The sequence below is a fragment of the Balaenoptera ricei genome, chromosome 4 (assembly GCF_028023285.1).
Source record: "Balaenoptera ricei isolate mBalRic1 chromosome 4, mBalRic1.hap2, whole genome shotgun sequence".
NCBI classification, from domain to species: domain Eukaryota; kingdom Metazoa; phylum Chordata; class Mammalia; order Artiodactyla; family Balaenopteridae; genus Balaenoptera; species Balaenoptera ricei.
In genome coordinates this window covers 10,589,044-10,600,535 of record NC_082642.1, presented here as the reverse complement: position 1 = coordinate 10,600,535, position 11,492 = coordinate 10,589,044, and the positions used below count along the sequence as shown (strand labels likewise).

The 11,492-nt window shown below is 49.2% G+C and overlaps 1 protein-coding gene across 1 annotated transcript; it reads left to right on the top strand.

Moving 5' to 3' along the window:
• Positions 1 to 4,241: 4,241 nt before the first annotated feature.
• ZIC1 (Zic family member 1) lies at positions 4,242 to 7,952 on the top strand. The gene is made up of 3 exons (XM_059921879.1): positions 4,242 to 5,248; positions 6,685 to 6,848; positions 7,536 to 7,952. The coding sequence occupies exons 1-3, from the start codon at positions 4,267 to 4,269 to the stop codon at positions 7,731 to 7,733; spliced, it is 1,344 nt and encodes a 447-aa protein (XP_059777862.1). The 5' UTR covers positions 4,242 to 4,266; the 3' UTR covers positions 7,734 to 7,952.
• Positions 7,953 to 11,492: the final 3,540 nt, after the last annotated feature.

The window sequence follows — 11,492 nt, the reverse complement described above, 5'->3', positions numbered from 1 at the left end:
GGAAGCCGAGTCTTTCCCTGCCATCCTCTCGGGGGCAGGACGGAGAAGCTGTCTGCAGGGGCCCCCTCCTGCGCGGGCCCAGCTTACTCGGGGCGAGGGAAGCTCTGGGCCATGACTCCCCTTCTTGGGCCAACGGTGGGGCACCCAGGCGATTTACAAAGAGGGGAGGGAAGGCGGGCAGGCAACAAGCTGCCCTTGGTCCGCGTGCCAGTGGGAGCCCCATTCGTCCCCCTTGCACCGCCCCCCAGAAGAAGGGATGGACTCATCTCCAGCGTAGCCTCTCGGCGGAAGGGCCCCCTCCTCCCCTCAGTGTCAGCGGGGTGGGGCCTGTACCCACAGTTGGGGGGCTACGGAGGGAGGGGATGGGGGAAAAATCTAGCTGGGCCTCTTACCCCAGTGGGGTTTGGGTGCCAAGGGCCGCGATAAGGGTGCTTCCTACCCCGCTGCTGGGGGTACAGGTCCGGTCTGTCTGCCCCCCGGACTCATGCACTTACCCCGCTCCACCTGTTGCCGGGATCGCCTCATTTCTGCACATCACTTTGAGGTGGCTGAGGGGGACCACAAAACCCTCCAAGCCTCTCTTTTGTGGTTCCAGCGAGGCGGTCATCTTTCATTTCTCCTTTTCCAGCTTTCGGGAAGCAGTTAGGGAATGTATGATGAAGCAGAAATGAGCCGTCAGGATGATATTTTAATGGCTTATATGTCACGTTGGTGCATGTGGCTTTGAACTGGAGCCGCTTGCGTTTCCTGCAGAGAGCGCCGCAAATCCCACTTGATAACTTCTACAACCCACAACTTTTTTTTTCTCACATTCACTCTTACTCTGTATATTTGGACGCGTTTCCTAAAAATACCCTCTTGTCAACGTCCCCCTTGGATATTCCACGAACAGGAGAGGAGAGGACTGACTTTTCTTTTTTGAAGAATTATTTCCCCTCTCCCCCTCCCAACGGCGGCTACCCTTCTCCCCTCAGGTCCCCTCCCTTGTTTTTTTTTTTTTTTTTGAAAGGCAGGAGAGGTGGGTTCAAGATTTGTTCTCCCTGGTGAAAGCAGTACAGCCTCTAGAGAAAGCTTCTCCTTGCAGATAAGAGTTTTACAACGGCAGTGGAGGCAGGATCCAAATTTCCCTTGTAGGCAGCAGAAAAGACTGAGTGGCTCCGATATATCTTTTTTAAAAACAAAGTATATAACATTTTTTTTTAAAACCACCCTTCAAGCCCCAGCCCTTTGCCTTCATTCCCCATCCTGGTTCCACTCAAAGCTGGCAGGGAATTCGGGGGCTGCTGCACTCAGACTTGTTGCTGGGGACCGAACATTTGATTTTTTTTTCTTTCTCAAATTTCTATTTCCCAGCACAACAAGCGCAAATGCTCAGCCAGTTCCCTTCAGACACCAGGAAACCATCCCAGCTAACAGAAGTCCAGTTTTGAGCAGGGAGAGCCCAGGGAAAGGGCAGCTCAGCTCGCCAGCCCCAAGCGAGAATCTAGTCGATGAAAAGACCAGGAAACCAGAAAGGAGGACAGGCCAACGCTGACCCTGCCTTCTTCCAGCCTGTGCAGCCCGAACAGGCGACTGGGCAAAAAATGTTCATTTTCATTTTCCTCTCGCCCAGGCACTGGTGAGTTTCCTAACGGGGCCGCCTGTGAAAGGATGAGTTGAGGTCTCTTTGTCTGAGAAAAGAGTTTAGGGCTGTGATTCAGCTGCAAAGAAGCCAAATGAAGTTAGAAACAAAGGGCAAATTGAAGGATTCCGACTCTTGGCTTTTTGTGTTTTCCTTACTAGAAAATAATTAGACCTAATGAATATGCAGACGCTTCAGCTAAACCCTCGGCCTGGGCTGCTGGGTTTTAAACAGAGCTGCGGAGAAATGCAACCTTCATCCCCCAACCCCCCGCATCCGCATGCATTTTTTGAAATGCATAAATGTTGCTCGCCTTAATTGATTGAGTCACAGGGATTTTTTTCCCCTGCTTTTAAGTGCCATACTCCTCTACCTTTCAACAATCATTTTAATATATAGTCAATGGCTCTTTGTGGACGGGACAAAAAGCAACTACGCGCAGTTGTTGAATAGACTTTGCGCTGGGCAAAGACAGGTTAATCGAGGGCCGCATCGCGAAAACAAGCGAGTGTTGTATGTTTGCACTGAATCCAAATGTCTGCATTTTCCTAACTAAATCAAAGGGAGTGTTATTTCTTTTTCTGCTCACTCATCTGAAGGTAAGTAAATTTTCTCTGGCGATCAAAAGCCTGGTCGGCAACAAAGACCGCGCCCGCTTTTTCCACCGTCCTGGTGTGGCGAGTTGCGGAATTTCAATAACTGTGACAAGGGTGACTGATTTGTGAACTAGAAAAGGTTTGAATGTCACAAAATTTACATTGGTCCTATCTATCGGAGATTTAAATACCAAAAAAAGTATTCGGGGATTTCTAGGGAGCTTTGGGCAGTCCTGAAGAACAATGGCGTGTTGGGAAATTTACAGTTTTACCTGAATGAAAGGGGCCAGGGTTGGGAACAGGAGTGCAGAGAGAGGGGTTAGTGGGGGCAGACAAGGGAGACTAGGGAAAAGGGAGAAAAGAAAAGAATAACACAGGAAAGGAAAAAATAAAAATTCGGCAACAATGTTTTCAATTTGGTAAAAAAAAAAAAAAAAAAAAAAAAAAACCCACAAAAACGAAAAACCCTGAACCTGGAAAGTTGGAGCGCTCATCCACCTGTGCTTATTTTTGGGGGGGAAGGAGGGAGCAGGAGGTCTGATTGATTTGATAACAGTGAGAAAATCGAGGCAACCGGTTATCCTGAGAAATCACATTTCTGGTAAAGAGAAAGTGGTGTGCCTGTGTGCTCCCTAGATCTTAAATTATAAACAGGAGGGGGACGAAGCAAGAGGGAAGCGAACTTCAAAAGGAGCAAATAACAAAAGCCTCCTTTGCTGCCCTTCAAGGCGGGGACGGGGGAAAGAAAGAAAAGAAAGTTGCTGAATCGGGACATTCTGGAAGTGCCTTAGCTTAGTGTTTACCAGCCCCATCCCCGCCTCCTGTTCTCGGAGACGCCCGAAGTCGCTAATCGCTAAGCTAAGAGCAGGTCTGAAGAAGGACAAGATAAAGAGAGATGGAGAGGGAAAGGGAGAGGGATACGGATAAAGAGGAGAGAGAATGTCTATGAATGCGAAAAGGAAAAGAAATCGTGGCAAAAATTTTTTTCCATAAGAAGAGGGAAAAAATTTGGCTAAAAAAAAAGTTGCTACTCCTGGCAGCCCTGTTTGTCAAAAGGGGATGTCAAGCGCTTTACAATACCTGGGATTGATGAGGCGGGCGGGCCAATGAAAGGCGCGCGGCGCCTCGGCGCGCCCTCCGTTGGCGCGGCGGCTGCGGGCGGGGGGAGCGCGGGCACACCAATGGGCGCCCGCGTCGGCAGCACGTGACGCCTCCCCCTGCTCCCATTCATCAAGGGGGGGACGGTGTCGTCCTTTCAATTCATTTATCTGCAGGAATGATTGCTGCTATCAGTCTCGCGCTCACCGCCCGGCTGAGGAGGTGAAAGTTTCTCCCCAGGAAGATAAACCGCAAAAGACAATATTGTGCATGATTTGCGCCTTTTCTTTGGCTTTTTCTTTCTTTCTTTTTTTTCTCCCCCTCCACCGCCCCCCCCTTTTTTTTTTTTTTTTTTTTTTTGCAAAAAGCAGAGGGGGAAAAAGGAGAGTGAAGGAGCGAGGAGGCGAGCCTGAGAGAAAGGAGAGAGAGAGAGAGAGAGAAAAGAAAGGGCGAGGGGCTAGTGGAGAAGTGAGGAGGGGCGTACGGCGCGAGGCGGAGAGAGGGCTAGCAGTCGCTGCTCCGGCGCTCACATTCCTCTATGCTGCAAACCCGGGAGGAAGTTTTTTTGGGGGGCTGAGATGCTCCATGCCTTTCCCTGGGCAGCCTTGACGCGGGGTCCTCTCGGCAGAGACTGAGCGGCGAGAAAGTGCTAGCCGGGCCGGCGGGGTCTGCTCGGCGGGCGCCGGAGCCCGCCTTGCTCGCGGCCCGCAGCAGTCAGGCTTCCCCGCGCTTGGCCGGGCGGGCGCCCCGGCGCGCCGCGCCGCTGCCTGCGGGCTAGGACTTCGCGAGGTGGGTCGACTCCTCCTCCCTCCTCTTCTTCTTCCTCCTCTTCCTCCGCCTCCCGTTCCTCCTCCTCCACTACCTCCTCCTCCTCCTCCTCCTAATTTTCCCTCCTCGGCGGGCGAGGGTGGGGGGGGCGGGGGAGGCCGGGGCTCGCCCCGAGCAGCCACGATGCTCCTGGACGCCGGCCCCCAGTACCCCGCGATCGGCGTGACCACCTTTGGCGCGTCCCGCCACCACTCGGCGGGCGACGTGGCCGAGCGCGACGTGGGCCTGGGCATCAACCCGTTCGCCGACGGCATGGGTGCCTTCAAGCTCAACCCCAGCTCGCACGAGCTGGCCTCCGCGGGCCAGACGGCCTTCACGTCTCAGGCTCCCGGCTACGCGGCTGCGGCGGCCCTGGGACATCACCACCATCCGGGCCACGTCGGCTCCTATTCGAGCGCAGCCTTCAACTCCACGCGGGACTTTCTGTTCCGCAACCGGGGCTTTGGCGACGCGGCGGCTGCAGCCAGCGCGCAACACAGTCTGTTCGCTGCTTCAGCCGGGGGCTTCGGGGGCCCACACGGCCACACGGACGCCGCGGGCCACCTCCTCTTCCCCGGCCTTCACGAGCAGGCGGCGGGCCATGCATCGCCCAACGTGGTCAACGGGCAGATGAGGCTTGGCTTCTCGGGGGACATGTACCCGCGGCCCGAGCAGTATGGCCAGGTGACCAGTCCGCGTTCAGAGCACTATGCCGCGCCGCAGCTGCACGGCTACGGGCCCATGAACGTGAACATGGCCGCGCATCACGGCGCCGGCGCCTTCTTCCGCTATATGCGCCAGCCCATCAAACAGGAGCTCATCTGCAAGTGGATCGAGCCCGAGCAGCTGGCCAACCCCAAAAAGTCGTGCAACAAAACTTTCAGCACCATGCACGAGCTGGTCACGCACGTCACCGTGGAGCACGTCGGCGGACCCGAGCAGAGTAACCACATCTGCTTCTGGGAGGAGTGTCCGCGCGAGGGCAAGCCCTTCAAAGCCAAATACAAACTGGTCAACCACATCCGCGTGCACACGGGCGAGAAGCCCTTCCCCTGCCCCTTCCCTGGCTGCGGCAAGGTCTTCGCCCGTTCTGAGAACTTAAAGATCCACAAAAGGACGCACACAGGTACGGAAACGGCTGTCCTTGACACCCCTCGTTCCCTATCCCAGGCCTGGGACCCGAAATCCAAAAGTCAGCGGCGTGGGCGCACAAACCCGGCCTCGGTTGGGTCTGGAAGTCAGATTCCAGCAGGCAGACAGCGAAAGTGTGCGCTGGTTTTTAGTTTGAAGCTTGAAATTCTGGTAAAGTACAGAGAGGATCGGATTAGAGGGATCTAGGGATATAGATTTTTAAATGAGAACTAAAAAAAGGCGGGGAGAGCTGAGAGACAAACCCGGTTTTGCGGAGTCCTTGGTGCGCGCGAAGCCGGGAGAGGTGGCCGGCTCTCGGCGGCGGCGGCAGCGGCAGCGGCAGCGGAGGCGCCAGCCGCTCCAGCTGCAGGCAAATCTAAACGTTTGCTTTCGGCCAACATCCCTTCTCCACGCACCTTAGTGAGGACTTTGCCAAAGGAAGGAGCTGAGGAAATTGGAGGAGATCGGATGAAGGGGCACAGAAAGAAACAAAAAGAGACAGAAAGGAGGGGGTGGCGATGGTGAAAGGAAGTCAGTCGGGCCTGAGGAGGCTTATGCATATTTAAAGAGCCCCGATTTTAGTAGTGACTTGTTTGTGAGCAGGCTTCAGGAGTCGGGAAAGTCAGCAGAAGGCGGAGAAGTCCGTTTTGTCAATTAGATTCTATGAGGACTTTTCGAAACACCGAATACCCTGAGTTGGCCTTTAAAAATAAATAGACCTGTCGGGAGCAGTTAAAAGAAAAGTTCGCGGCGAGCTCAGGGCTCTAGTGTGGGTCGAGCAGGCCATTCTGGGCCTCTTGGGCCAACAAGGCCGGGAATCCGGTCTGCTTCCCTGTCCTGGTTTGCCCGGGTGATTCCTGAGTACTGCGTTTGGAACTTGGCGTTTTACGCCGGAGCCAGGGAAGAACTTGCGGCGCCGAGCTCTCGGCCCGGATTACCCTATAAAATGTGAGTGTGTATAGGGGTGGGGTGGGGGCGGCGACGAGCGGGGTGCGGAGCGTCGGGGAGGGGGTAAGGGGAGGAGAGAAGAGCAAAACAGCATGAGAATCAGCCCGGAATGTGAAAATTAGAAACCTAGAGCTAGGTAGAAGCTGCCTGAAGTCCTCTGTATAGCCCCGGGCCTCAAAACCAGCAGCCAGACCTGCTGCTACTCTGGGATCTAAAAAACTACCACGACCACTAATAATAATAATAATAAAATAATAAAATCTGGATCTAATTGGATTAAGGGTTAAAATAGTTCAGATGTTTAAAATTCCAATGCAGATATATGACTTTGTTAAAGATCCGGGTTTTGAGCTTGCAAAGTGTTAACCCTGGGCCGCTGCCTTTTTAATTTTTGTTTTTATTTTTTCCTTTTGTTTAATTTTTTAAAAAGAGCCGCGGGGTTTGTTCTAACCAGACCTCTCTCTTTCTTGCCTTTCGCACCAGGGGAGAAGCCCTTCAAGTGCGAGTTCGAGGGCTGCGACCGACGCTTCGCCAATAGCAGCGATCGCAAGAAGCACATGCACGTGCACACGAGTGACAAGCCCTATCTTTGCAAGATGTGCGACAAATCCTACACGCACCCCAGCTCGTTGCGCAAACACATGAAGGTAATCGCCGCGCTCTCGCCGCCCGCCTTGGAGCCAAGAGCCCGCTCAGCTCTTCGGCCGGGGTCGGGCGGCGAGTGGCAGCCGGGCGGTGGCAGGAGCCGGCAGAGGCGGAAAGGCCACGATTCCTCTCTGCTGACTGGGGCTGGGCAGAGAGGGCAGGAGCTGGAAAAGGAGATGGGGCACCCGAGGCCGTTCTAAATTTACTGTTTAATAATAAAAATCAAAAGAAGTGAGCACTGTAGCAGAGGCCGCCACTGATGGGGAACCAGGATAGCCCCAGCGGGATGATTCTGACGAAGCTACGGCCATGGCGGCTTGGCTGGCAGCGTTGGGCAGAGAGCTGGGGTCTTGCACGCGGTCCTGAGCGCTGGCTCACCTAACCCTGAGCAAGCAACGTTCAGCGGCTGCCGTGAGGACCATCTCAGGCTCTGGCCTCACATCCAGCCTCCTCCTCCCTAGATATTTTCTTTTGTTGAGTCCCCGGGGCACTGTTCCTCCCCGGAGCCCAGCCTCTGCAGGGCCGAGGCGGGGCAACCAAGCCCAAGTCCCGCGGGTCTGGCCTCCCTGGAGTTCAAGGGGATCCAGGGCTCCTGGGGGAGGCAGCGCTCGGCCTTCACCCCCCCCCCCCGCCAGGCGGCCGCCGCGGCGGGTCTTTATCTCCGTAAAAACGCGACTTTATTCCCGCAGGTCCACGAATCCTCCTCGCAGGGCTCGCAACCTTCGCCGGCCGCCAGCTCGGGCTATGAGTCCTCCACGCCGCCCACCATCGTGTCTCCCTCCACAGACAACCCGACCACCAGCTCCCTGTCGCCCTCCTCCTCCGCGGTCCACCACACAGCCGGCCACAGCGCGCTCTCTTCCAATTTTAACGAATGGTACGTTTAAAATCAGAAACAAAACACCGAACAAAACCCTATTTAAGAGACTGAGCACACACACACATACAAAATATTACTGAAAGAACCCTGAGCATCAAAGCAGTCCCCTCCCCACCCCCTAATCCTATTTTTTCTAAACCTGCCGATAGACCCAGGACCGAGTAAGAGAGAAGCACCAAACCTTTACTTTTTTTTAATTTTTATTTTATTTTCTTAGTTTGGCAAAGGCTTGGTAGCCAAGGGGTGGGAGGGGGGTGGAGGAGAAGGCGGTCGCCTGACCAAATGCCGCCAACCCCGAGGGCCAGTTTCTCCTGGGAATCTGAACAGGCTCTCTGGGAGTCGGCTTTTTTTTTTTTTTCTTTCTTCTTTGCATTCTTGTAAATACAGAATTATTAGCTTAAAACTGTACTGTTGGATTCTGTATATAGTTATATCTTGGTTGGAACGGGGGGGGGTGGGGTGGGATCGTGGCGTTGTGGTCTTTGCATTGGGGGAGGGGGGAGGGGCTGGGGGGAGGGGGAGGGGGAGGGGTGGGCGGCCGAAAGCCAACTGTTTGTACTGAATGGCAAGAATGTTCTAGTAAATGTGTACCAAAATGTGAATTACTTTGTACGATTACAGTCTCCACGTCGATCTAACAGAATATTATTGGTATTAATGTGCTTTTTTTGTATAAAGTGCAAACATTTCGTCCCAAAGTCTAAGTACTTTAGTGCAGTAAAATGTTGTTTTCACGTCCTGTCAAGAATTCGTATAGTACGAGCTTGGATCTGCGTGTCAAACTGTTCCATTTGTTTATGTAAAGTGATATTAAAAAAAGATATAAACTATAACTGTCCGTTGCTTTTGGCAAAAGATACAACCACATAATGTATATAATTCCTAGTTTCCATATTTATCCGCATGTAAAGGGCCGGTTTATTCATGTTACAGCTATTCAATATTTATGGCTAGAAGAACTCGTATGTACACTTTAGTTTCCAGAACTGTTTGGTAACCTTTCGTACGTTATTAAAGATTCTTAAATCTCAGTGATTGTGGTAGGAATTTCTTCTTCACCCCCAGCAACCTGCTGCCTCTTCTGCCAGCCTTAGTGGGTCTTGGGAAAAGCTCACCAGTCTTCCCTTTCTGTCATCGCAGGTCGTATAAACGTGATAAATGAACGCTACCCTGCTGGCTCTCCGAGAGGGTGTAATTAGTATTTATATCAAAATTTATGAAACAAATTTTCGGCCGCAGTATAATTTAAATGACCTTTGCAGACATAGAATAACAACCATAAAAATAACAGAAATAGATTGCGCAGGCGACATCAATATTAATGTAGGCGAATTGTCAGAAGCTCAAGGGCTCGCTCTGCAGCTTTGCAAATGAACTTGCAGCCGAGGGTTCTGCTGTCCCCCAAATTAAATTCCCCGAGTTGAAACCAAGTTGCAGATTTACAATATCATATTTTAAATTGCTGTCTTCAATTAAACCATTTATGGCCATAACTAATTTTCAGGATGTCGATGCATGCTTTTCCAGGCCTTCCTTCTTTGTACAAAAGTAAACCTCCATAAAGCATTTTATTTATATTTCTTCAAACGTGATGCTAATTTAAATTAATTACTTCCTGTGATATGTTATTATTCCTATAATTTTGCCAGTTATTAGTTCTCTCAAAAATACATCTAGGGAAGAGAATTATTTTATGTAATTTGATTATCTTTCTATCTCTTTTATTTATTTCTCATTTACTTAAGAAATTCGTTCCATTGGCTGGCGTTGATACAGTAAATTTGTAAATGAGGAGACAATATAAAAAATCTAAATTACTTGTGCTTAATGACTGTAGCAGAACGCCTTTTCTCTAAATCAGATTGTCTTTCTTGCAGTTTAGTTTGATAGATTTGCAAGCTATGCTGCTCCCTCGAAGTTAGCTGCGCTGGTAGGAACGCGAGCTTCTTTGTCTCTGGTTGTAGCTTGCATGATCGCCCCATTAAGCAGACAGCGTAGCCGGAGATCACAAATCAGGGCCTTGGCTGTAGCTGCAAGGGTGCTGATGTGTCAGAGCACGAGACGGAAACTGACCTCACTGTAGGCAAGTAGGAACCCAGACTTGCATCTTTAATATACAGTGTTATGTGTGACTCTGAGAAGGAAAGCAAGAGGGAAAAACCCTCAAGAGTATGAGAACCCCTTAAGATATTCATATCTGTTTCGAAGTGTACCATTGACCAATTACAAAATCAAAATGTTAAATTTTTTTTTGACTCGTCCTTTCATTGCTTGCTATTTGTATTTGTCACTTTTAGGCAACAGAGTTTTACTAGGTAAGGAGGGGATTTGCTACACTTTCTGTAGCACATCAAAAACTAGAGATGGTGGTGTTTAACTTTTAAAAAATTGTTTTTATGATCTTTAAGAGTAAAGATCAACCTTTCATGAAAAGAGCGCCACCTTGCAAGGTTTGGTGAGATTTAAGGAGGTTGAACACCTAAGCAGAAATTGCTGCTGGTTCCGAAAATTTGTGAGACTATAAGCTGGCCCCAGTTGGCTCTGGAGGTTTAAAATTAACTAACAGCATAGTAGTTGAAGTGACTCCAGACATTAGGGCCAATAATTAATAAACATAGAAAATAGCTCATCTCTCTAGGAAAGAAAGGTAAACACCTCAATTAATAATCCTTCCCTTTCCTTTAGAGATTAGAATGTCTGGGAGCCTGATATAAGTATAATAATAATAACAACAGTACTTTTGTAACTTTGTTAGTGTATTTAGGAAGATAGTCAATGAGTGTATTTTTCCTTTGACCATTCCTGAAAGCAGTTTACTTCAGATTTGGAAATATAAATGTCTCATTATTTGTTAGGTACCTGATGCCCTTCTAAACTTTAATAACATAGTATAATAATTAAATATCATACTATGATATATGATTTAAGTAGGATATTTTGAAGATAAATTTTAGGGATAAATGTTTACTTCAAAACTACTTCATATTAAAAAATTTTTTAGACATTGAATGCCAAATAATTTTTTTTAAAAAAAACCATTTGAGGAGTACTGTGTGTGTGTGTTTGTGAATAACCTCACCAGAAAGGAACTTTTATAGTAGAAGCCAATATTTACGCCAGTCCCCCTTACGCATTCTCTTCTCCAACACTTATCACAAAGAAAAAGTCATTAATGATGTAGGTTGCCTAAAATAATGCTTCAAACTTAAATGTAGTCTATTATTTTGCTGGTACCTTTAATGTTTGCTTCTTGGGATGCATTCTTTCTACTTTTCTTCATGGGCTATTAGGTTTTGAAATACATGAATGTGAACAGCGAAATATATTGTTAGACCCTATTTAGCAGGAGCTGAAGATGCTGCAAATGGCTGGTTTGTGTGTGTAGCTGTGGATTTTGATTTAGGCAGAAAGCTGTCCTGGTTCATATTTTGACTGCATTGTTTCTATCACTATCAAATGATTAGAACAGCTAACAAGTTATTAAAAAGTTATATTGCGTCAACAAAAGATGCCTGACTACAAGCAACCATATTTGAGAAATGAAGAGAAATGAGTTGTGGTATGTGTGTGTGTGTGTACATTTATAGAGTAAGCATGTAAATATACAAGCACCATTTATATGGGGGCTAAGTAATTTTCAAACATTTCAGATCCTTTGTTTTCTTCTTCAAAAGCTACCCCCAACTGCTTTAAGCGTTTGCAGCTGATGATTTTGATTTTTTAAAGTCAAGCATTCAAGTTAACCTTTAAGAAGCAAACCACCTCC

Coding starts and splice junctions, on each gene's coding strand:
- ZIC1 (XM_059921879.1), top strand. CDS start 4,267: ATGCTCCTGGACGCCGGCCCCCAGTACCCCGCGATCGGCGTGACCACC. Junction 5,249..6,684: donor CCACAAAAGGACGCACACAG/GTACGGAAACGG, acceptor CTTTCGCACCAG/GGGAGAAGCCCTTCAAGTGC. Junction 6,849..7,535: donor CGTTGCGCAAACACATGAAG/GTAATCGCCGCG, acceptor TTATTCCCGCAG/GTCCACGAATCCTCCTCGCA.